Raw genomic sequence first — 27,527 nt, 5'->3', positions numbered from 1 at the left:
ATTTGTCATCACCACACTTCCCTCAGTAAGGACACTGACACCAAACTGCTACCAGTTGGTGGTCTGAAAAAGATAGCTTGCTGAAAATGAAAATTCTCTCCTCTAAACCTAAATAACTCATCTCACATATTATGTGTCTTCTGTTTCTGCAAGAGTACACTATTGCTTTCCACTATTTGATCTTTTAGTAATCCATCTAGGTAACAATAAAGAAATAAAAGAATATTTACTCACTGCTTGCTTCTGGAAAGACAGTAATATATTTCATAGATTTCAAGAATAACTTCCCCAGCAGGAAACAAGAAACAACAGATTAGAATCAATACTATTGTTGATTCTAAGTATAAGACGTATCTGTCACTGCTGTAGCCTACTTCTGTTATACACAAACATTATGAGGTTGCCTATAGGCCCCCGTCTGCCTAGAGCAGTGCTTCTCAAGGTGTGGTCCCTCAACCATCACCATCAGCATCACCTGGAAACTCATTAGAAATACAGATCCCTAGCCACATCTCAGACCTACAGAATCAGAAACTCTGGAGTGGGGGCCACTCCATTTGTGTTTTGTTTTTTAATTGAAGTACAGTTGACACATAATGTTACAATAGTTTCAGGTGTACAACATAGTGATTTGACAAGTCTATTAGTTATGCTATGCTTATCACAAGTGCAGCTACCATTGGTCATCACACAACACTATTCAAATACCATGGACTATATTCCCTGTGCTGTACCTTTCATCCCCATGACTTACTCATTCCATAACTGAAGCCTGTGCCCCTCACTCCTCTTCACCCATTTTCCCCCTCCTCCCATCCCTTCCCCTCTGGCAACTAGCAGTTTGTTCTTGGTACTTATAGGTCTGTTTTTGTTGGTTTGTTTTTTTTTTTTTGAATTTCATATATAAGTAAAACCATATGGTATTTGTATTTCTCTGCCTGAAGTATTTCACTTAACATAATAGGCACATCCATGCTGTTGCAAATGGCAAGATCTCATTCCTCTTTCTGGTTGAGTAATAATCCATTGCATATATATACCACATCTTTATCCATTCATCTATTAATGGATACTTGGGTTGCTTTCATATCTTGACTATTGTAAATAATGCTGCCATAAACACAGAGATGCATATATCTGTACAAATTAGTGTTTTTGTTTTCTTTGGGTAAAAACCCAGTAGCAGAATTACTGAATCCCATGGTAAGTCTATTTCTAATTTTTTGAGGAACCTCCATAGTGTTTTCCACAGTGGTTGTACCAGTTTACATTCCCACCAACAAGGCACAAGGGTTCCCTTTTCTCCAAAACCTCACCCACACTTGTTATTTCTTCTTTTTGTTATTAGCCAAGCTGACAGGTGTAAGGGGATAACTCATTGTTGCTTTGATTTGCATTTCTCTGATGACTAGTGTTTTTATAATCCCACTGGGGGATTTTCACATTGTAGTTTTTGAATGACTGATCTACAACAAAGGAGATAGAGAAATATGCTCCCCAAATACTTCAGACCCAATTTTCCTACACAAATAATTCCTTTAACATTCCAAAGACCTCTGTTCTTCTCTTGTCCTTATTTAGAAATATTCCAATACACTCTGGAATCCACTATAAAATGAAAACATGAATAACCTAGCTAGCCTTCCCCTGAGAGTCATAAAATAACTCAATTGTTGGAAAACAAGACTCAGGAGGATTGTATAAGTTACTAGTATTGTCTAACTGGTAAAGAAATGGGATTCACTAATGGTTTTATGCTTTCAAAGGATGGGGGAGGGGTGCAGAAGCAGTATACTGAAGCCATCTGATATTACCAAATAACTGTAAATAGTGAGGGTTGTTCAAAGTATTGAATGGGATCTCATGATTGGCAGTATCATCTCTTCCAAGGAAGTCATTTCTTTAAATATTATCTACATGGTACGACTAGAATTGGATCCTCTATCTGCTGCAGGAATGGATCCATGAAATATCTTTTCACACATCCTTGTCTCAGTTTGAGTCGTACCACAATAAACCCTTTGACAAAGATTCTTGGGCAAGTGTTTATTGGGGAGTTACGCCAGAGAACCAGTGAGTGCAACAATAGGGGATGAGACAGGGAAGGAGGCTGAGAGAGGGTGTGTGATCAAAGGAAGTCACCATGATGAGTAGGTGGAGCTTCCTCTCAGTGGGAGCTCTCGGAAACAGCACAGAACATACATCTCAACGTTATCCCATCTGAAAGGCAAGGGCAATGATTTTTACAACTCCCAATCATGGGTTGAAGGCTGCTCCCTGGGACTGTTAATTCCCTGGCACTGCTGACTGCACTTCTGTGGGCAGAGAAATTCCCCAGGCAAACAGAAGCAAGTCATGTCAGCTGGAACTTGGGGGCTGATATACACAGAAATGGTAAATGGCTGAGAGGGTCTGAGCAGGAAACAACAGTGCATGCTAAGTTTAGCTATTTCAAAAAGGCTGTCTCTGGATTTGCACTGCTAATATAAAATGCATGTCCATATTTATTTCCCTATCCTTCGATCCCTCTGAACTCCTGGCAATACAGTTTTTAAATTTCCAAACCTTATGCAAAGGTAAGTGTGTGTATAAGTGTATAAGTGTGTGTATAAGTGTTTGTGTGTGTGTGTGTGTGTTTCTGCTCAAAACAGAAACAAATAAAAATAACATAAGATGAAAATAATAGTTGCTTTCTTATAACTTAAAACAATTAAAATTACTCTTATCCCTTCCAAAATGCACATCTTAATTAGCTACATACTTATTTCCATGAAAGTGCTCACAACTTTCAGAAAAATTTTATTTGAAATTTATTTTGAGGCTGTGTAAACTCTGTGGTGGCTCTAACATGTAGAGTCTCTTTAACAGGTTGATAGACCACAGACTAGTACTTGTGTGGCAAAGAAATATCTCACCGATAATTTATTCTTTTGTCTTCCTAAAATATAAGAAAATAAATATTGTGCTAAAATAGCAGTTAGAAAACCTTGTAAGACAAAGAAGAAGCATAGAAGAGAAGTAAAGCAGTGCTTGATGACCAAAATAACACACAACATGATCAAAGGGTTTAGAAAATAGTACTTGAAACCACAAAAGGGGTTTTATTTAGAATTCTGCTGAATAACTTGTTATCTGAATGGAGTTTGACCTTCTTTTCAAAGCTAACCTAAAGAACATTTCTTGAGATTTAAAGATAAAAAAAAAATAATAAAACAAAACTTCCAATTCAATCATAGATTTAAAAACATTAAAAAAAATTAACTCACTTCAGTTAAATGATTAACCTAGCATGCTTTCCACCAATTAAAGTCATCCTATGGGTACTTATAAGCACATGCTTATGAGCACATGCCATTTTATCTAAGATTAAATATCACATTTTTGGATTGTCCAAGGTTAATGATGCAAGGCAATAACTCACAGAAAAATGCCTCTGAAATGAAAAGCAAAGTAACCTTAATGATGGAAAATCATTCCCCAAGCTTTCTGTGCAAATATATACACCACTTAAGGAAAATATTTGCATGGACAAAATCTAGCGCAACTGCAAAATAAGTATCCCTCTATGGAAGGGGGCATTCCAGTAACACTGGAGAACCCTAGTTCCATGTACCTGTCACCATGCGAGCTTTGTTCTTCTTAATGTATTAATACTCTGTGTTATACCAACACAGGTATTTGTTTTTTCCAAGTACAGAATGTACACCGCATTACCTCCAAATAAAGATGTTTGCCGAAATATACAGACACTCTTTTTTTTCTCAAGATAACCTACTCTGCAAATTATGGAGCAAAGCACTTGGTGAGTGCTCAAGGTCTGACTGCCTAATAGACAGTCTGGTGTTTATCCATTGACCCTGTGATGTCATCTGTCCACTTTGCATTACAGAGACATGAAAGATGATAAATAGTGATCATATGTCAGTCACTAGGAATGTTGTCCACTGCCCTAGCATTATGGGGATTTTCCCAATCTACTCTGGGAAGATGGCATATAGTGGTACACCTTCATCAACTGCCAGTGAAACCTGGCAACAATGAACTAGTTACACATTTGAGAAACAAAGTTTAAAACCCAGAATATTAACCTGATAATCTAAAGGAGAAGTAGGTTGGGCATCCAGTTTGCATCACAGTCCATTTATTTTCAAATGTCTACTTTGACTTGCAGGAAACATGCTTGTCAATGAGACAAGAAAAACCTATGTATATTCTATACTCAGTAGACTTATATTGACCCAGATTAGTGATAAGATGTTGTGCAGAGGAAAGAAATCAAAGTTCATCGACCACTCAAAGTATTAGAAATCAGATACAAATCAGAATACTCATTCGTGCAATCTTTTATACAATTTTCTTCCTAAAAATAAGTATTACTAACCCATTGTTTGCTACAATCACAGGCTGGATGAGAAATAGTAACTTCAGTAAGACGGGACAGTATCACTAATAAATCAAAGTAGAGCATGAGTCAAAACATACCTCTACACAGACTGTACAAATTCATAAATGACTACTTGGATCTTTGATAGTCTAAAGTCGATTACATTCTTAAACTAGCCCACCAATTTTGGTTATCTCAAATTGCTACTTACTGGCTTCAATATGACAGAGATTGTAGATTTTCAAAGGCTCCAAACTAATTTTTTTTTTTTAATTTGAGAAAGAGACAGAGAGCATGAGAGGTGGAGAGGGGCAGAGGGAGAGAGAATCTTAAATAGGCTCCACACTCAGTGAGGAGCCCAACACAGGGCTCAATCCCACGACCCTGGGATCATGACCTAAATGAAAATCAAGAGTTGGGACATTCAACTGACTAAGCCACTCAGGTGCCCCTAAACTAATTATTTAAACACACTTCTGGGAAAGACAAATATTCTTTCTAGTGGCACAAATGCCCAAGTAGACACTTTGAAGAGGCCTACAGAATCCTGATCATGGCTATGTGGAAATCTCTTGGTTCCACAATCTGAATGGGATATAGATATTTTGCAAGGGGTTTTAATGTTATACACACACACACACACACACACACACACACACACACAATGTGTGTGTGTGTATGTATTTATCATATACATATGTGCACATACCATATATACATATATATATATATATATATATATATGAAAAAGTTACCCTTGCAAATTATAGCAGGACTTAAGTCTGATTAGATCTAATATGCATTTGTTTTGTTTTGTTTATTTCTTTGTTTGTTTACCAAAATGAAGATACTTATTTTGGTCTTATCCAGTTAACTCTAAATAAATTGTGAAATAAAGGACATATAAAACAATGATAAATTCAGAAAGATGAAAAGAAAACTACCAAATGTTACTAGAAAAAAATCACAGCTGACTTATTAAATATATCTCAACCGTTTTTTTCCCTTCTCCAAGCATTTAAATGAGTGTCAACAGTTCTGGCAGTTCCTGAAGATACGGAAAGACCATGATAATATGCAGAGAGTTAAAGAGAAGCACTTTTCTGTTCAACTTCTATCATAAATTAGCCAGAATCTCAAAGAAGCTGTATTGCAAAATGTGCAACCAGACCACATTTTCGATTTCTCACTGGACAAACACTACTTCAGCTACCAGGCTAGCATGTTCTTGTAACCATGACTATGGCTGATACCCCACAAATGATTAAGGAGCCATCCAAGTATGTAAACACCATAAAGACTTCATGGAATTGATATGAACCAGTAGTAATTTCTACTTTTCCCCATAGAAATCAAGAGTTAGGTCAATGTTGAAAATTAGCCATTTCATAGGGATAAGTAATAAAACTCTAGAAATGCTATACAATGGTAAAATGGATATCTCTGTAGAAAGGATTCTGCATCCATTTTCAGTGGGATAGTATGTATGTGTTGGGGGAGGTGGGACAATTTCCCCACACCACACCACGGAATTCTCCAACACCAACTGGACGTCCTAATACTCAACTCAGTTCTGACTCACCCAGAAATAGCATCAGATTCCACAGGGAAAAGTCTTGGTCCTACAAGACCACCCTCCTCTTCAGAGGTCAACTGTAAGCCCAGGTGAGCTATGCTTCTAACCAACCAGCTACAAATTTGGGTTTCCCACAACCCCCTCTTTGGCTTTGATTAATTTGCCAGAGTGGCTCACAGAACTCAGGAAACCTGTTTTACTTACTACATGACCCTTACTACATGACTGGTTGACTGTGAAAGATGTAATTCAGGAACAGCCAGGTGGAAGAGATGAATAGGGTGAGATATGGGGAAAGGGCGTGGAATTTCCATTTCCACTTTCCACAAATCTCCACAGTGTTCACCAACCTGGAAGCTCTCCAGACCCCCAATTCTTTTTATTATTATTGTTTTTTTTTATTTTCTATGGAGGTTTCTTTACATATGCACAAGTCATTAAATCATTGGCCATTGGTGTTTGATTCAACCTCCCCTCTCTCCCCTCCCTGGCAATCAGGGGGTGAGACTGAAAGTTCCAACCCTCTATTTGGTTGGCTCCTCTGGCAACCAGCTCTCATCCTTAGGTGCTTTCCACAAATCACCTCATTACCATAAACCCAAATGTGGGAGAATGGGGCTTGTTATGAATAACAACACACTCATTTCTTTCTCTTTTTTTTGTTTTTGTTTTTGAGTAATAACACACCCATTTCACCTTTACAGAAGCAACTTCAGGAATTGAGGACAAAAGAGCAAATGTAACAAAAGATGCTCCCATTGCTCTTTTTGCTCAGGAAGTTCCAAGAGTTTTAGCAGCTCTGCACCGGAAATGGGAAGAATATGTATTTCTAATTATAAATCACAATATCACAATCTGCAATACTACAGAAGACACAGATTGTGAAATTGTGAAAAACTCCCCAGCCCTATAGACATAATACATCATGACAAGCCTCTAATACCTGCCGTGAGATGACAAAGCCTTACAGTAATTTGTCTTTGGGACTCAACCACACAAAGCATCTTTTTGATTCCACAGCTGGAGGTTGGGAGGAAGAAGTGATATGGTTATTCTAATACTCATCATTATTTTCATATTATATAAGAATGCTCTTTGCACAATACCCCCAGGGCAGAGAACAGTAATAAATGTGTATTATAAGAAAAATAATCTTATAGCTTATTTTGAGTGGTTATGTGCCAGACACTTCACTAATCACTTTTATATAACCAGTTTAACTCTCACAATCAGTGAGAGGTAGATTTTATTACCCCTATTTTAAGTCTGAAGGAAAGGATGCCTCCACAAGTTAATTAATTTTCCTGAGTTCATCTAGCAGGGGAGTAGCAGACTTGAAATTCCAACCTGGCTGATTTAGACTCCAGGTTTAAACCTCTATACTACTCTTCCTGAAATCAAAGAAAAGCAATACCACAGTGATCTTATTTGCCTCTGTTAATGAGTTGTACATATATTACCACAATTCAAAAATTATTTGGTAATATTAGAAGCCACTATTAGTTTTAACAACTTAGTCATAAAGGATGTAGCTAATACAGCCTGTTGTTGACCTCTAATTAAACAAATACCTTTCATGAGATAACTGATTACACTGCCTGACAAAATGTCTATCTGCTAATTATGGTGGTGGGAAAGAAAGAAAGAAAGAAAGAAAGAAAGAAAGAAAGAAAGAAAGAAAGAAAGAGAGAGAGAGAGAGAGAAAGAAAGAAAGAAAGAAAGAAAGAAAGAAAGAAAGAAAGAAAACAGATCAAAAGCAGGAGGAAAGGAAGATTAGAGAAGGAAAGAAAGAAGAAAGTGAGAGAGGTAAGGGCAGGAAGAGAGGGAGAGAAAGAGGGCTGCAGGGGAAGACAAGAAGGAGGGAAACAAGGAAACCATTGCTGAATGTCAACCCTGTGTGGATGCGAATAGCCACTCTGAGTCCACTTTGTAATTTCCTTCTATTCTATGGATTACTTCACTCCATAAGTCAAAACGTTTCCCTCCACCCATCAAGAGCATTATAAATGGGATTAATAAACATACCAATATTCTTCCAAGAGACTGATTTTTTTTAACTGTAGGATAAAGGTTTACAAATGTCACTTCCCTCATTTCCATGTGACTTACATGTTTTCTAAATCACCCTTCATTTCAAACAACCATTGTACTACAAGCTTGACAATGAAGCAAAGACACCACTGTTAACAGTTTTGCAAATCTTGACAATTTAGATTTTAAAATGGTTCTTTAGAAATGTCAGTATTATGTCTAGAACTGAGTGTAGTTGAATGTTCCATAAATGAAAAGATATAGCTTAGTATTTTTTTCCCTTAACTTGGAGAGAATTGTAGCCCTGGAATCTTTACAAGGTAGTATTTGTTAATAATATATAAAAGCATGTTACATATCGACCTCAAAAAAGGCAAATAAAACTTGTTTGGTATTGATAAGTTGAAAACTACCCAGAGGAATTCTGTATTCTATTTGTCTTGATAAATTAAGAACTGCACAGAAATCTCTAGCTTCACTGTGTTGCACTGAGGCATAATCATATACTTTTCTTTTGGACTATGTGGCCTCACATTAACTCAAGACTGCTTACTTTGCAGCAATTTAGCACGTGGCTTCAACATAAGTATTCAAGGATAGGAAAGCTGTTTCCCTCCCTTGGGAAAACGACCTGTTTGAGAGCAGTGACATGTAATAGTAATAGGGCAGCTCTCACTTAACAACACATATGTCTTTGCCTCATACCTCGGTCATTCTGGCACACAGCCTTCAGGATGCGATGTCCTCGGCCACATTTTCCATGATCGGGGATACAGACGCCTTCAGACATCAGCCATCGGTAACACATTGGATCCTCACAAGGAACAGACTCCACCAAATGAGGGCAGTGGCCCGTAGGCCCTGTGGATTCCATGAGGACATGGCGCTGCCTCATTCTAAATCCTGAGAAGAAAAGAAAAAAAAAAGTTTCACAGGATTCAACTTTATCCATCAAAACAAACAAAACAAAACAAAACAAAACAAAACAAAACAAAACACCAGCAGCAACTAGAAAAGAAATAAAACTTTTATTTGAATCTCTATAGTCCTAAAAGGTGTATGATTTCAAGGTGTTTTCTTTTATGGGAAATGGGGTAGGGGGATACAAAAAGAAAGGGAAAATGGAAAAGAACTAGAGCAGAGACTCTGTCTTCCAAGACTTAACAATCTTGGAGAGGCCATACACAAACACACAATCAAATGGAGTAGCAAGTAGCACTGGTCCAATGGCATCAATAAACCAATAGAAATAAATGAAGACTCACAGAAATAGCCTAACATAGATAAATCCACATTTTATTTTTTCTGTTGTTTTTGACATTTTGCTTATTCCACATAAGTTGAAATACATCTACATTTTGTCATATCCCTGGTAACTAAGACATTCACAGCTTTATGCCCAGAGATTTCCCTGTATCCCTTCCTTGACATTACATTCCAGGTCAGCCTTCCCTGTGAACACAGCATCTCTTTGGACTGCATTCCTCACCTTGGCTAGACATGGGTCCCTGGACTATTATTCAGTTTAAAAAAAAAATGTATTGTGGGACTACAGCCCAACATCACCTGTAATAAGGATATATATGGGCCTTCAACTCTATAAGCTTACAGAGTCATAAACTCAGTGTTGCAAGAGTCAAACAGGTACAAACTGAGGGAAACGAGTCAATTGTACAATTGTAAGGAGTCCTGAGTTGTGTGGTGAAATGGAAGATGCATGCTTGTTCTGTAACAGGTGGCCATAATCCTGTTTCCATTGGCTGCTGCCATGAGGGAATGTGGAATTTATTTAAGGAGACAGAAATCCAAGTTGTGTTTTGTTTTTATATGAAATCTCTCCATTTTTAACTAATTTATCATTTTTAAAAAACAAAGTGTCTAAAATTAAAGAAAAAAAAGTGACTGAGAACTAGATACAACTCTTTAGTCTATGAGTTTTTTTTTTTAATTTTTTTCAACATTTTTTATTTATTTTTGGGACAGAGAGAGACAGAGCATGAACGGGGGAGGGGCAGAGAGAGAGAGGGAGACACAGAATCGGAAACAGGCTCCAGGCTCCGAGCCATCATCCCAGAGCCCGACGCGGGGCTCGAACTCACGGACCGCGAGATCGTGACCTGGCTGAAGTCGGACGCTTAACCGACTGCGCCACCCAGGTGCCCCTAGTCTATGAGTTTTTAATCTCTGGCCTTTATTACATGTCACTTCTGAAATTTTTTCTTAATTTTTTAAAAATATTTTTATTTATTTTTGGGGGAGAGAGAGAAAATGCAAGTGGGGGAGGGGCAGAGACAGAGGGAGACAGAAAATCAAAGCAGGATCCAGGCTCTGAGCTGTCAGCACAGAGCCCAATGCAGGGCTTGAACTCATGAACAGTGAGATCATGACCTGAGCCGAAGGTGGATGCTCAACCAACTGAGACACTAAGGTGCCCTACCATGTCGCTTCTAAAGGCTATGCCTGCTTTCCATGGACCTCATATTTTAACTTCCATTCTCTAACACATCAAATTCTGTTAACCAATTTAATTCTTTTAATTCCTTCTTTTTAATGAAACCAGTCTTATTGGGTGATAACATTTTAAGGAATTATTCACTTATTCCTTTGGGTGAGTTAAAAGAGAGAAACAACAGACAGACAGACTTTGATAGGAAAATAGAGAGCTTGAGAACACTGAATGCCCAGCCTGAGAGTTAGATCCCCTACTACTATTCCCAGAAGAGTCAAGGAGAAGAACAAATTAGGGACCATGAGAGGTCACAAAGCCAGGTATATCTCTCTCCCATATTTTCCAAAGCCATGCCTATTTTCCCACCAATAGTAATGAAATGAAAGGTTACAAAGCTCAAGGTGTAGTGGGCAAAAGATTCACTCCTGTAAAATTGCACAACCAAGGAGGTGTGAACTAATGGACACATGGTTTTAGGCCATAAAAGGGAGCCACGCTTCCTTAGAATATTACAGGGCTGGGAAAGTATTTTAGATAAACCACCTCAAATGCTCTTTTTGGGTTTTCTTGGTCTAGGGCTAACCTATGAAGTCCTTTTATTTATTTTTTTTAAGTTTATTTATTTATTTTGAGAGAGAAAGAGAGAGAGAGAGAGAGCACATGCAAGCTGGGGAGGGCCAGAGATAGATAGAGAATCCCAGCAGGTTTAGTGCTGTCAGTGCAGAGTCCAATGTAGAGCTCGATCCCATGAACTGTGAGATCATGAGTTGGGCCAAAACTAAGAGTCAGACTTAACCAAATGAGCCACACAGGTTCAACTTTAAGTCTATGTGTTTATTTTGAGAGAGAGAGGAAAGAGCTCTTTTTAAAAGAGAGTCTTTGATTCTTACTTTGATGATCAGCCACATAGGAGAAGGCATCATTCAGCCAATCAGAGACCCCATTCATGATCATGGCATTGAAAATATTAAGGTCAGGGACAATTAAAACAAAAGATGGCTTCTGCCATACTTCGTACCTACAAGTCTATGTCATTAATTAGTCAACATAAAATATGCAGGAGGGTTTAGGCCCCTTCCTGGGCCACCTTCAGAAGAGACATAGGAAACATACAAGGTTCTCAACTACACTTGATGCTCATCCAACAATAATGGACTCCAGGTTCTCACTGCCACACAACTTGGATGAACTCAAATCCTTTTTTTTTAATTTTCAAAAAAAGTTTATTTACGTATTTATTTTTAGGGAGATAGAGAGTGAGAGAAAGCAAGCAGGGGAGGGGTAGAGGGAAGGAAAGAGAGAGAATCCCATGCAGGCTCTGCACCGCCAGCACAGAGCCCGGTGCAGGGCTCGAACTCACAAACCGTGAGATCATGACCTGAGTCAAAATCAAGAGTCAGATGTTTAACTGACTGAACTACTCAGGAACCCCAAATGACCCCTACTATTACAAATAATGTTCATATACTGCTTACTTATCCTCTTATGTTTGCTCTAATTTAGTCGGTATCTTTGAGCAGGAGTCTCCATGATTTACAAGGTTTCACTACTGCATCAGAAACTTAGCAATCTTTCCTGAGGATTCTGGATATCCTTTAACCTAGAGCTTAGTGCCATTAAGGGGTATGTAAAACTTTCCTCTACAAATCAAGTTGCATCCATCTCACCATAAATCTATAGATTACATCTCCTCAGTCAATAAATTCTTCTAGTCTTTCATCTGTACTGCCCTTGTCCTGACTCTAACTAGAATCAAATCATAGCAGAAGCTCAGCATTAGAACAAAAACCTTGCAGTCTCCTGTTAGTGCTTAACTTGAATCACACATTGGTGTTCATGTCTGCAATAGACATCATGCTTCCCCTGGGTGCTTCTGTTCCGAAAGATACACAACTGCTAACTCCACAGCAGCTAGGGCCAGCCAACCACTTACCTTCATTTGCTGAATTCCATATTAATCAGATAGCATCATTCAGTAAACATTAACTGCCATATGTAGATCACTGTAATGTACTGTGGGAAGCCACAGAAGGAACAGAAAACATAAATCTATTCTTCACAGAGCATATAGTCCAACAAGGGGAAAAGGTACGTGCATTAATTAAACATCTACCCTATCCCAAGATGGTGCCAGCCACTTTACTTACATTACCCCAAATTAATAAATCTTTGAAACTATTTTATAAGTTACTATTCTTATTTTATGCACGTGAAAACTAAGATTAATGATACTTTATCACTGCTCCCAAAGCACATTATTGATTAAATGGATATGTATGAAATTCAGCCAAGGAATTTTGAGCCATTACCTCTTCATAAGAAAGAATTTAAATCAGCTCTTGTGTATGATGTGTTCTAGCCCCACCTCATATAATGAATCTGCAGGGCCTATGGGTCATTTCCTTAAAATGGAGGTATACAGATTGGATAGTGATATTTTAGGTACTAAGTAGCAAGGAGTTTTAATAATCACTTCCTGACCACAGAGTCAATTCACCTTTAAGGAAACTGGTATTTGCAAGGTTTTTTTTTTCTTTTATGAACCCAAAGTTTAGTATATAGTCTACTGGCATAGTATATACTCTACTGAATTAGAAAAGAGTGAATTGTGGGTTGGGAAGAGAAAAGGGAAGAAGCACAGACGGCAGAATATGGGTCAAAGTTTTTTAAATGAAGCCATGGAGGGGCGCCTGGGTGGCGCAGTCGGTTAAGCGTCCGACTTCAGCCAGGTCACGATCTCGCGGTCTGTAAGTTCGAGCCCCGCGTCAGGCTCTGGGCGGATGGCTCGGAGCCTGGAGCCTGTTTCCGATTCTGTGTCTCCCTCTCTCTCTGCCCCTCCCCCGTTCGTGCTCTCTCTCTGTCCCAAAAATAAATAAAAACGTTGAAAAAAAATTTTAAAAAAAATGAAGCCATGGAAAAATGAAAGGAGACTCAGGAGGTAAATTCAGGTCTGAGGATTGTACATCCTCATGGGTTAGTGATCCAAAAATGGAGCTGTCCATGGTCAAAACCGTGTCTCCCCACTGACTCTACTGGGACAGGCCTGAAGCAGTAGCCTGCTGGTTGGCCAAGGATGACAGAAACTTATTCTATCTCAAGCATCCCATTTGCTCCTCCTCTCTGGGAACCTTTTACATGGGGTAACAACCTTGATCCAAAGAACCTGAGCACACTGAATCCTTGATTCCAACTCTTTAGAAATCAACCACCATTCCTGCAAGAGTAGCATTTTAGTCTATCAATATTACTTTCCACCTTCTCTGAATTCAGAAAATATGAAAAAGTAATGATAGGGTGATCATGAGCATAAGAGCTCTCAACACTTAAAAGGAGAAGTAGGCACAGCCCCCTCTCCTAACACACATAGATATGGGGAAAAAAGGGAAAAGAAAAAAAACTATTAGCATACATATTTTCTGTAACAAAGCAAAATGATTTTATAGACTTCTCATTAAGAGTGGATCTATCTAGCAGGCAAGGATGGAAAATGGAAATTTTCCCACGTTGTTATACAAAGATCTAAAACATTCAGTATTCTCCTGCTTTTGCTGCGTTATCGAAATTGATTTGTTTCAGAGCATAAAAGACTGTCTTTGTAAAGACAGTCATGGCTTCTCAGTTTCAAAATGTCTTTTCCTATGGGGATTTTAGAACTTTAGGTGTATGACTGAGGGCAATACCATATGGGGGGGGGGGGTGGCTGGTGAAGGAATCCCTGAAGTACTATCACATAAGCAGTTACGTAATATGACTCTGTATTGGGAAGCCTCCATCAAGCTGTTTTTTAAAACTTCTGTACGGGGAGCCTGGGTGGTTCAGTTAGTTAGACGTCTGACTTTAGCTCAGGTCATGATCTCACAGTCTGTGAGTTCGAGCCCCTTATCGGGCTCTGTGCTGACAGCTCAGAGCCTGGAGCCTGCTTTGGATTCTGTGTCTCCCTCTCTCTCTGCCCCTCCCCCACTCATTCTCTCTCTCTCTCTCTCTCTCTCTCTCTCTCTCTCTCTCTCTCTCTCTCTCTTTCTGTCTCTCTCTCTCAAAATACCCTGTGGTCAAGGGTATCTGTCTTCCTGGAATATGTCTGAAAGGGACAAGGATGTCATATAAGTGTATGTCACTGTATCAAAAAGAATTTTTTAAACATATACCTACGTGTAGAGTTCACCCATCAGCAATTTTTTCAGGTTATTTCTCTTTCATATGCCTCTAATTATAACTCCCTGGGAGTATATCAAAGATAAAGCAATGAATGTTAAAACCTGATCCAATTTAAATTCCTCTGAAAGGTGTCCTAGCTTCACTTGACAAGTACCAACCTGCTGAGTACTGTTCCCCTCGTCTGCCTATCACAGACCTGGTGGAAAATGTGAAGGCTGGGTACGAGGCTGATTTTCTAATGTATTTCAGATGGCTGACAGCCACAAACCTTACAGGATTCCTGACTGAAGGGTGCCTGCCTTAGAATAACAGCCATGTTAAGATCATTTCTAGAGTAACTAATTTCTTCTATTAGGTAATATGTTAACTGCTTTCCCATTCTTTCCTACTTTCTTTTTTTAAATGTGAACAAAAGGAACATACCAAAGCAATAACACAGTGACTGGGGAAAAGACTAGCAAAGAGAAAAAAGTAATTATCTCCAACTTTACACATTCATTTTCTTGCTGTTGTTTGATATTTCACTCAAATCTTCCACCTTCCATATATATAAGAATATAAAATATCTAAGAATGTATGTATATCTTAGACTTCTGCTACTAGGTTCACTGCATTTCTTTAGGGTAGGGAATTCAAATGTGAAGCTAAACAGTCCAGTTTACACCCCAGAATTTTGTGATGTTTAATGCATTAGCTTGTGTATTCCAGCCTCCGTGGAATTCTGAACTACATTTAGTTTGTGCCAGTCAGCGTCTCCGGGAGACCCCATGGTAGGACCGTGGGACAGGCTGAGATCGAGAAGATCCAAGACCTCAGGTTCACAAGTCAGCAGAATTAACAAGAAGATCATCATAACATGCTCGGTCCCTTTGTAGGCACAGAATCATTTCGCTAGAGGGAAAACTCCATTCTTTATTTTTCCCAGGAGGGATTAGAGGCAGGTGGTCCCGGCAGATTTTAACAAGACCTTAAAAATCAAAATTGTCTCTGCTCTAGGAAGCACTTATAAAATAGCAAACTTCCCAGATGTGAATAACAATCATTGCTGTGTACATGCTCCCCTGTCTGTGATTATTTAGTGTCTAGGGCAGGTTATTTAGCCTAAGTATGTGCCCTATAAAACAGAGACTGGTTCTCATCAATCCCAACATGACCCTACACTCTGCAAGTGGCTGCAGTGACACTATTACCTTCAGGTGAGATGTTGTACTGCCTCCACCCTTTCCTTCAGCTCCAAAGGCTGAGCCTCTCTTGACAAGTTTATTGTTTGAGTAAAAAAATACACATTCCAGTTACCTGCTGCTCCCAAGCTGTTCTTGGCACACCTTTCCTGTCTCACAGAGCTGCAATCTACTTTCCCTCTCCCTTCAAAGGTGATACACTAGAGCTAATCCCACACCCTATGCCTTATCTTCTATACTGGCTCAATGATTGGCTCTCAAGACTAATGGGTCCCACTGGCCAATGTGGTGCATGTAGGCAGAGAGCTTCTCTGCTAAGCTCAGTGTTGGACTTGTGCCTTGATCCAAACTTCCTTAGGCCACAGAGGGAAGCACTAAGGAAGCCCAAGGTTTGAAGGAACACTGGACTAGGGAGACAGGAACCCAGGTTCTCAGTGCTAGCTTGGACATTATTAAATCACTGTGGGATAGGACAAACTGGTTAACTTCTCTATACTTCAGTTTTGAAATATTATGAAATATTATATCCTTGCTGAGCTCAAACGCTGATGCAAAGTTGGGCAGTATAAGAGTAACCTAGGGCTGTCATGACAAAGCACCACACTGGGTGTTGTAAAACAACAGAATTTGTTGTCTCACATTCCTGGAGGCTAGAAGCCCTAAATCAAAGTGTCAGTAGAGTCATGCTCCCTCTGAATGTTCTAGGGAAATACTGTTCCCATACCTCTCCCTAGCTTCTGGTAGTTGATGGCAATCCTTGGCATTCCTTGGCTTATGGAGACATCACTCTAATGTCTGCCTTCACATGAAATTTTCCCCTGTGTATCACTGTGTCAAAATTTCCCTCATGGTATAAGGACATCAGCCATTAGACCTTATTTCCAAATAAGGTCACATTCACATATACAAGGTGTTAGGAATGAAGGTGTTTTTTTGTTTGTTTGTTTTATGAAGGGCACAATTTAACTCGCAACAGGTGATGTCTAATGAATTAAGGACCAGGGTGCAGTTGCAAGAGTTGGCTCATACAAGAGAGGAATAGGGACTAATGAAGAAAAGCTTTGGCATTAAAGCATCTTGAGCCAAAGGGACACGTGGAACGGTCCAAATGTTGTGAGTCTCCCAGCTGAGTTCCTTGACCAGTCAGGGTTATGTGGAAAACGAAGATTGAAAGAAAAGTTGAAAGAGTACTTTCATAAAGGGTCTTGTGAAAATTTGGCTTGCGTAACAAAAATTGCAATACAGAATGAGGAAGAGAGCATTCTCTGAATCACTGTAGAAATTCTTTGGCTCAGAACAAAGAGGACAAAGCACTTAATAAATATCTATTTAGTTTAACCTCAGCATTATTTCTACCTTCTTGTAGCATCAGCACCTCATATTTCTTTGAGGGAGCCACCCTTCCCATACTCTCAGTCTGTGAGGCTTGGTGAGCCTTTTTCCTCCAGTGGTGGTCACATGCCTGGGACTTGGCCAATTAGAGTGACTGGGTCAGGGTTAGCATATGACACAAAGCAGCCAATGAGATTCATGACTCTTCCCAGAAGCATTAAGGAAGACATGTTTTTCTACTTTACCTACTATCTAAAATCAAAATTAATTTTTTTTTCTTTTTCATGGTAAGAATTTTAAAGATTTACTCTCTTAGCACCTTTAAACTGAATACAATATTTTTGATTATACTCAAAATGCTGTACATTGGATCCTCAGAACTTACTAACCTTATAATTCGAAGTTTGGACCCTTTGATCAACATCTCCCCATCTTCTCCACCAGCCAGACCCTGGCAACCACCATTTTACTCCCTGTTACTATAATTTCAGGGTTTTTTAAGAATCTACTTATAAGTGAGATCACACAAGATTTGTCTTTTTTCTGTATGACTTGTAACACTTTGTATAATATCCTAAACTTTCTTCCATGTTGTCACAATGGCAGGATTTCCTTCTTTTTATGGCTAAATAATATTCCTATATACTCACTCATGTGTGTGTGTGTGTGTGTGTGTGTGTGTGTGTGTGTGTGTGTCACACTTCCTTTATCCATTTATGCATTAGTAGTCGCTTGGTCTTTACTTTTACTTTACTATTGTGGATAACACTGCAATGAACATGGCAGTACAGACAGTAGATCTTAAAAGTTCTTCCCACAGGATAAAGGTGACTATGTGAGGTGATGGATGTACTAACTAACCTTATTGTGGCAATCGTTTTGCTATATACATTTATATCAAATCAGTATGTTGTATACCTTGAAATTACACAATATTATATGTCAATTGTATTTCAATGAAGCTAGACAAAATTAATTGATCATAAAAATAAGATCCCATCCTTTATAATGCACTATACTGTTTATTACAATGTTTTGGAGGGAAAAAATTCCTCCACATAAAATGTACACACCAATTTTGTGACATAATTAGATCTAGAAACCTGAAGTGTGGAAAGAATAAATAAATAAACAAACATTGAAAAAGAGAGAGAGAGAGAAAAGCCCAGAGGCACAGGTGTGTGAACTTGGACATGCACGTAGATGCATGTGAGAAATCTGGGAATTGATGAAGTGTGGGTTTTCTTTTTTTTATGTTTATTTATTTTTGAGAGAGAGAGCATGATCAGAGGAGGGACAGAGAGAGGGAAAGAGAGGATCTGAAGGGGGCTCTGTGCTGACAGCAGCGAGCCTGATGCAGGGCTCAAACTCACGGTTAATGAGTTAACTGACGTTAACTCACGTCAGATCATGACCTGAGCCAAAGTCAGATGCTCAACCAACTGAGCCACCCAGGTGCCCTCTGAAATGTGGGTTTTCAAATGGACACAGAATTAAGCTGAGAGTACCAAGTTTATAGCATCAAGCACTTGGCCATGTATTCTTTCTTTATATGACAGCTAGGATTAGTGCTTAGCAAACACAACTTAAATTTTGGGAGCTCATTTTTTTTTCTCAGAAAAAGAAGTATTTCCTTTTTATTGCTATTTAGGGGCTATAATATCAATACAAACTGAAGGGTTAATGAAAGAAAAGTCAAGGCATCACTAAAAATGAACTTTGGAAGATGAAGATGTGTATATAACAGCAAAGTAAAGGAAACAAGACTACAGAGACCTACAAAATTAAATACACCCATAAAGTTTGAAGATTTCACTTTAAGCCCAAGGACATCAAAAAGCAAACAACATGCATAAATGCCCCTCGTGAAAATCTGAAATAGAACATCAAAGTCAGCATGTGGAAATCTGAAAATAAATAGATATGCACAACAGTTGTTTCCTGATGTGGTTACAGAAATCATGTCTAATTTCTTCAGTATAACCATTACACATACAAAACATTGTTAGATCCTATTTGAGTGATAGTCATTTCACAGCTAGGAGCCTAACAGGAAGGTCAATAAAGGTCAGATTCTTGCTCCATAGAAATCTCCCCGACGGCCTCCCTAATAACTGAATGCTGTCAGGCTTGCTCTAGTTATCTGCATTTTACAAACAAATATTGTCTTAAGCAGGCTTAATCGGCTACTTAGCTACCAGAATAATTGTGTGTACATTGGAAGTAAATGAATTGTGTGTACAAAGGAAGTAAATGAAGCACACACAAACAAGACACTCACCTTTTCTCCCCTGAGGATCGTGGCAGTTTTCATGGATGCACAGGCCCCAGGCAGACCAGGAAGATACTATACAGTTGGTAGAGCAGGGGATATTGCAGAGCTGAGAGGCTGGAGGGGCAGGTCCCAGACATAATGCCTTTTTCACAGGTCTAGAGACTAAAAAACAGAAAAAAAATAATGATCTGTGTCACATTCTAAAATTATTATCATTATCTTAAGTTCATCTATTTACTTTGAGAGAGAGAGAGAGAGAGAGAGAGAGAGAGCGAGCGAGCAGGGGAGGGGCAGAGAAAGAAGGAGAGAGAGAATCCCAAGCAGACTCTGCATGGTCAGTGCAGTCTGATGATGGACTTGAACTCACAAACCATGAAGTCATGACCTGAGCTGATATCAAGAGTCAGGCACCTATCCGACTGAGTCACCTGGGCACCCACATTCTAGAATTACTAATGTCTTTATTTGTGTGCCTACCTTGCCCACATGGTTCAATAGTATATAGAAACAAAACATAAACACTCTCCCATACTTGTTGCTTAGCTCTATGCCATTAGCATTTTGGGTGAAAAAAGGTAAAAAGATATATATAGCACAAAGGGTATTCACTGAGTTTCCTGCTTCACAGAGTATTCCCTGGGAATTCAAGAGAGGACTGGAAATATAGATACAAATTATCTAGAGTTATGATTTAAACAAATTAAATGGCTTTGTGAAGTTTCAAGATGAGTCTATCTCCACTATAGAAATGACTGAGTTTCTGCAAACAAATCAAAATCAAACCTCTGAGGTGGCGTGTTTAGCATAACTAATCTACTCCCCTGAGGGGTGGAGCTCTCAAAGACATAGCAGAAAAATGGTTCTTCGAAAAGAAGAAAAATCAGGATCTGTGGCTGCAGAATTAGCCCCTCAAAGTCAGTTTCATTAGTGAGGCTATCCAGAAGCACAAAGAATGTCTGAGAAGCCATGGGTAGATGCCAAACCAGGAGGCTTCCAGCCCTTCTTTGTGCACCTGCACCCAGAGTGTGCCCAGAACTGGGTCACTTCAGGATGCAGTGACCATCTGGCCCTGAGTGGCATTCACCAAGTGACTTTTCCATGCAGATCCATTCTGGGCACCATGAAAATACACAGAAAATGAAAAAGATGAGCTCCTGATAGTAGTTAGGATACAAATGACACAATAAAAGAATAGCCAAATGCACAACGAGGCTTGGACAGAGTGATCTCACACTAAGGTGGTTTTGGAGCAATTCAGAGTTTGTGAACAAATGGTTTAAGTTCAGACAGTTTTATCTTATGAAATGACTTGTACTACTGTCTAAATATTTCCCATATGTCATGTCCTCCGGTTAAGCAGATTAAAAGTGCTTCAAAGACAAAGACGGGTGTGACAGGGCTGGGTGGTAAATCACACTATCTACTTTGCTTCTTCACTCTTTACATGGATGTGAATTCAATGTGGTAAAGACAGCAAGAAATCACATCTTGGACCAGCAGAAACTTGAACATAAATGAAAACAACAGCAAAATTTAAAATAGTGTTTTCTAGAAGTTGTGTGTTTTCTAGAAGTTCCTGTGGGGAAAGATGTGTTTCCAACGAACAATGGGGCAGCTTCAGGTGCTTATGAAGGTGAACAGGAAAAACAAGTTCGTGAACAAAAATAAGAATGCTTTGTTTCTGACTAAGTCTTGTATATTTTACCAAAAGGATGTGACCTGACTTAAAATAAAAGACAAGGGCAAAGCAACATGGCCAATGTAAATGTCAAAGATCACAAGCCATGTGGAGGAGGTGAGGATAGGAAGAGAGAACAAAACTGGGGTCAATCGCTATGTTACTGGGAAGGCTGAGCAGAGGTGGTGATCAAACAGAGATTCGGTTGGCCAGAATGACAGTGAGATGGAAGGTTAGAGTGACCAGGAATAGAACGTACCTATGACACTGGTGCATTGTGGATAAAGAAGAATCTCAATATACTTCAATAAAATGAAAAAGAGAGAGAAAGAGAGAGAAAAGAAGGCCAACCACCACCACCACCACCACCCCTTTAAGTTGGGTAAGGGGTCTGTGATTCCTTTCCCAGGGGTGAGCAATAGAAAACACACAAGATTGCCATTCACTGACTACATCATGCATTCATTCTAAAACCATCAGTACCCACTTTAAATCATACCCTCTTGGATGGTGTCTGCTTTCAAGGAGCTCTCAATCAAGAAGCATAAGTCAAGTAGCACATTAGCGAAATTGATGGAAAGTGATGCTTCAGAGCGTTGCAGGAATGGAAAGCTGCACACCCAGAGGTCTTAAGACAGAAATGCCTTTGGGTCTGGGCCTGTGCTTGTTATCATATGTTCTCACAAACTCAAATGTTACTCTCCCCCCCAAAAAAACCTAAGCAGTGATGGTAAAGGAAGTGGGGCTATAAACTAATTAATCTAGTTATTTAACACACATTTACAGTGCATGCCAGGCACTGGTTACAAACATCAATTCATTTAACCTGCATAACTTTGAGATATATATTATTACTATTTCAAGTTTAAAAATGGAGAATCCAGGGGCGCCTGGGTGACTCAGTCGGTTAAGCATCCAACTTTGGCTCAGGTCATGATCTCATGGTTCATGGATTCGAGCCTCACTTTGGGCTCTGTGCTGGCAGCTCAGAGTCTGGAGCCTGCTTTGGATTTTGTGTCTCCCTCTCTGCCTCTCCCCGACTCACACTCTGTCTCTCTCCAAAAATAAATAAACATTATTTTTTTTTTAAATGGAGAATCTGCAACACAGAAATGTTTACTCACTTGCCCACAATCTTAATCAGTCAGTTGCAGAGCTGAGATGGGGATCTCAGGCAGCCTGGCTCCAGAGTCTGAGCTCTTAATCACTGCACTATGTGGCCTCATCATAGGATATTCAACGTACACTGATAAGTACCTACGATGTGTCAACACTGTATTAGGTGCTGAAACCAGAATAGTGAGTAAAACAGACAAGGTCTCTGTCCCCATGGAACTCATATTTCTGTGTGAGTTAATACTAATCATACATGAATCCATGAGACCCAACAACAAGACTAGAAAGCTATTACTGCTACTTCTCTTTTCCTTTGTCTTACTACAACACCAAACAGACTTTAGGTGTCTGGTGATCAATGCTTAGAAGATACCCCAACTTCTCAGCTCCAAGACCCAGGAGATATGTGCTGCTACAACTTTTTTGAGGTTGAGCCCTGCAGCTGAAACTAATCAATCTACCACTGCAGCACCTACGCCCAGAGGAGACCTTCACTAATATCATTAGAAGCTCCTGAATGTCTGTGTAATAAGTAAGCTTTCATATTGGCAGTACAACTGGAAAGAGACTGGGAATTTGTCCTATGTCAAAGACATTGTTTTTATAGATCATTATGTTTATCTGACATGTTTTTGGAGAGCTTTAAGAATGTTTGGAAGGTATGGGGTTAAGTCACCCCAGGTCCCCTTTGATAAATACTTAACTGTCAATCAGTTGACTGCTGGATATTAGCGATAAGGGTATGCCTAAGATTTGGAAGCAGGGAGGGACATAGTATGCAAGAGAGGAGCTGGAGGGAGTGGGGTTCCCTGGAGACTATTAAGTGACAAAATTATGAGGCCCAGGGGTGGAAATGAGGCCATTTGTCAGAACACTCGTGCCTTTTTAGCACCTACTGTTTTGACAGACAGTAGATCTTAATCCATACAGATAAATTATCCCAGTCCCAGGCAACATGTCTAAGATGCTTCATCTGAGCATTGAATCAATGTACTTGGGCCAACCTATCTGTATCTCAGACCCTCTGGGCAACATTTGTTCTGGAAATAAATCAGAAGCAAGTCACAAAGCACTTACCACTTTTCAGACCACTTAGGTAGTTTTCTCCCTAAGAACAGCAAACAGAGAATATTTCTATACCTATTGACTATTTAGACCTAGAAGAAAGCTTTAGAGCTAATATAGTTTAATTCATCAATTTTACCAAAAAACTGAGACATTAAGTAGTCTTTACCAAAGACATTATGTAGTTAGCAAATTCAGGCAGAGCAGAACTTGAGCCTTGTCTCAGATGGTTGACTCACCTCTACCTGTCCCTGTTGGATTTCCTTCCATGGAATGGAGACATCAGACAGGACACACAAGGTTGCTTGTACTAAGGATATTTTGTTTATGAATCACAGTGACTACAATGGAGGCAGTCAGTGACACAACAGATCCAAGATTTCCATGAAGTCTGCAGGCTCACTATAACCTTTTAAATAAAATCCAAAACCTTCTCCTACTTCATCACTATTTTTTTTTTTACTTCATCACTATTTTTAAACTCCTCCAAATCCTTGTCCATTCCTCCCCCACCAAGCAAGAGGTAGTGAGACCAAACTTTGGTCCACTTCAAAATATTGTTTACTTCTTTTATTTGTGGCTATTCACATTGTAATAAAATAATCTTGGGAGGTGGGTAGGATGTGAAAGTAAGATGGGCCACCTGAATTTGGATGGCTTATGCACTTTACTTGGCCAAACTCCAGCCATGATGTCTGTAGCAAGAATTGTGGTCTTTCCACCCATGTGAAATCCTTTCTCTGGATATACTGACTGAAACAACTTTACTTCTCTTTACCAATTCTGTCTTTTCAGATGCAATGAATCCCTGCTCTAATCAGTTCAGGTCTGTACTTGTCTCTCTTGTACCAGATGCCTTTTAGACCATGTCACCTTGATGCCTTCTGCCATTCATTGCTGTGTTGACCAACTGCCTGACTAGATAAGCAATTACCCAAGATCTTACAGTCTATTTAGGTTTTGTAGGCAGCAAAGTTAGTCCCTATAAAGACTTCTCATGATCACAAAGTATTAAAGAGCCAAAATAATTTTCAACTCAGAAATTGAGATTGCTACATAGTGGTAGCTTTCCAAGTGCTATTACAATATTATAAGTGATTGTACATATGTAACAGTCATTAATACTTTGAATATTTTGGTGCCTAACCTGGCATTTTTCCTTTGCAATAAGAAATTACTAAATTGACCTAAGAGAAATTTGAAAGTCTGCTACTAATGATTGCAAAGTTATCTTAAATAATGAATTGTTCCATGAACAGAATGCTAATTAATAAGAGGGAAAATAAGCTGGGTAGCTGATATGTTTAATTTTTAAAAATAAACACACACAGAACTGTTCTTAATTCTGGAAATGTACAAAGTTCATGATTTTCTTAATGACAAGGTGATTTCAGATGAGCATACAAATTCAATCAAAACGATTTGTAATTAAGAAGAAAAATGCCTGTTGTGACATTAGCATATGACTGCCATTGTAAAGAAAAATGGGTACCTTCACATTTTATTTTTTGAAACTAAATCAAGCTCTAATCTGAACTAATTTGAATTAGCACGGAAATAAGTTGGCAAAGATTCAATACGAGTATATTATCCCCCACCCCTATTGATGACCATTTTGTAAGATCTAAATATCAACACTTCTTAATTCCTCAAGAAGAGACTGAACTGAAATTGCAAAATAATATTTAATTAATTATAACTAATAACCTAGTACCCTTTAATTTGCAAAAATGAGTTCTATTTGCTTAAAGTAAAAAGAGCTATCACAGGATCCAGTGGCATTTTCTTGTTTTTTTAATATATCTATTACTGGATGAAAAATAAAGTCAGTCTTTGAAAATTCAGAAGGTGTTTGAGGTAATTCTGCCATGGCATAATGGAGCTCACCTTTCTTTCTTCACAGAAAGAAGTGTCTTAAAGATGGTCAAGGAATTAGTCACAAGATACTGTTTTTTTTTTTTTTCCTACTATTTTCAAGGAGGTGGAGATGAAAAGAAACTAGAGGTGATGCTTGCTACTTCCTCGGAACTCTTGAAACCTGGACTGTTCTGCTGCTTTTTATCTTAGGGATAGCAAAGTCCTCCTGCAAACAATTTATTCCATCTACAGTTGATTTTACGTAAGATACTTGATTTCTAGAATGACATAAGCCTTCAGGAAGAAGCTAGACAAAAAAGTCATATTCATTTCAATTTTCCAAATCAAATGCAGGCACTGTAAACCCCAAAGGGAATTTTCACTTAAAGCTCAGACTCCCCTCATTCCATGGGCTCTCCAAGAACAACCATAATAGAAACAGCAATTGCTAAGATTTAATTCAAAACTAATGAAAGAGCCTACTTATGTAAAAATGCTGCTTTCTAAATGATTTTTGAGAAACAATATTGCCTCTGACATATTCATTTAGGGAGTATACTGACTTGGCAGAAATTCAATCCACCTTACTGCTAAAATAAATAGGCCTCTTCTACAGACTGAAGGAGTCAAATGGTTGAAGGGGAAAGATAAATAATATTACAATTTTAACCAGAAAGCTATTTTCCTTCAAGAAGCTTCATGTATTATTTCAATTGCCTTTTGCTACTGGGATTTGCAAAATAATGGATCATTCTTTTAACTTAGTGGATGGAATAAAAGCAATCTGTCTTCTAGCACTTATAGGCAGCTTAAAGAATTAAATCACATCTCATCCTATTATACCTAATAAAGCTTAATTTTAGCCATATTGTGACTCTCTTGGCAAACTTCTGTGCAATACAATTTGGCAGGAAGATGCATGTGTATGTACTGTGAATTTAATATCTAAAAATAATTCCAGCAATTAGAAATAATTACATGAAATGTGACCACATATCAGAGAGTTTTCCAAATTTCATTCATTTCATAAAGCCACTCAGAAAATGCCTAGTGATTTCCTTAATGCTACAGAGTAAAAACACTATAGGTGAAGATGGAAAACAAGATTCAGAATACAAATGAAGGCAAAATAAATGAGGTAGCTGTACAATTTCGGAAAGTAATCAGAATCAATATCAAATAACTACATAATATCAGGCCTTTGGCCTGATATTCATATATTTGTATTATCATATATTCTCTCTATTCCTCTTCTGAGAATTTCTTTCTAATTGTTTTTCAGCCTTTTAGCTCACACCTAAAAGTAAGGTATAGAAAGAGTGGAAGGAGCAAAAGCTGACCTAAATGGCATCTTTCACAGCGTACGAAGTTAAAAATACCATTATTGATGAGAGAGGATAGAAAGGAGATCAATGAAAGGTGGGGAAGTGGTCAGGCAAGGAGAAAAAGTAAAAAGACAGAGAGGCAGGTAAGAGGAAGAATTTCGCAGGATGTCAGTGGCATAAGTATGCAACATGGGGAAAGTACAGCTTTTAAAAGGGTTTTCATGCAAAAGTCCTCCTCATACTCACAGATTTGAAACCTGGAGTTCATCTTCCCATAGAACCAATGGGAAGAGCTGAATAAGAAAAGTGTTCCCAGGAATGACCATAAATGCCTATTTTATGGATTAAGGTTAGTAATAATAGCCTAATACACACTGGTAACCTACTTGGTTGTAGGCACTGTGCAACGGACTTACATGCAACTTCTCATTCATTCATCATGATCATTGGAAGTAAGTATCATTATCATTTCCATTCTGTAGATGACATAGCTGAGGATAAATTATTTGTCCAAAATGACAAAGCTAATAAGTGACCAACACAGGTCCAGGGTTCTTAAAAGCCCCTATTCTCTAATACTACACTATACTATGATTTTGTATTTGTAATAAAAATTATGATAGAAAAACCCCTGCTGTAACAGTAATAATTAATCAAGAAAATAAACAGATGAATATTCTGTCCACTTCCCAAAATTTCTGAAGTGAGATAAAATAGAAAAAAAAACAACAACGTAATTTAAAAATATCAATAGTAAAGAACAAACCTCAAGAAAGGAAAGTGTTGTTAAAGGAAGATGAGGAGTTAGGTAGGTATTTCTCATGTGATTCTGAAAGGTAAAGATTTGAGGGAGGGGATGAAATTAGACTATGACTATTTTCATCCTAAAACTTAGGTTTAGGGCCATCCCTAAGGAATTACAATGAGTTCACAAGATTTCTTAAAGAGAAACGATGCCCAAAGAAACCATTAAGGCAGCTGAAGAGTGAAACCAGTGAAGAGTAGCAAATGTGTGCCCAGCTCACCTTCCACTGGGTACACACAGTATCCCTAGCATAGTCCTCTCTCTTTATCACCATATCCAACCCAGCAACTGAGAAAGG

At 38.6% G+C, this 27,527-nt stretch overlaps 1 protein-coding gene across 10 annotated transcripts in view; it reads right to left on the bottom strand.

The window, feature by feature from the left end:
* THSD7B (thrombospondin type 1 domain containing 7B) overlaps positions 1-27,527 on the bottom strand; it is a 1,235,876-nt gene that overhangs the window by 455,761 nt on the left and 752,588 nt on the right. For all 10 annotated transcript variants that reach the window (XM_053214974.1, XM_053214976.1, XM_053214972.1 and 7 more), the window contains 2 exons: positions 19,390-19,545; positions 8,697-8,894 (listed from right to left, as the gene is read on the bottom strand). In XM_053214974.1, coding sequence (XP_053070949.1) covers positions 8,697-8,894; positions 19,390-19,545 — 354 coding nt within the window. The remainder of the gene's footprint in view (positions 1-8,696; positions 8,895-19,389; positions 19,546-27,527) is intronic.

The sequence above is a fragment of the Acinonyx jubatus genome, chromosome C1, assembly GCF_027475565.1.
Source record: "Acinonyx jubatus isolate Ajub_Pintada_27869175 chromosome C1, VMU_Ajub_asm_v1.0, whole genome shotgun sequence".
Lineage (NCBI taxonomy): Eukaryota > Metazoa > Chordata > Mammalia > Carnivora > Felidae > Acinonyx > Acinonyx jubatus.
The sequence above is the reverse complement of the archived record's forward strand: the minus strand, read 5'-3'. Positions and strand labels throughout refer to the sequence as shown.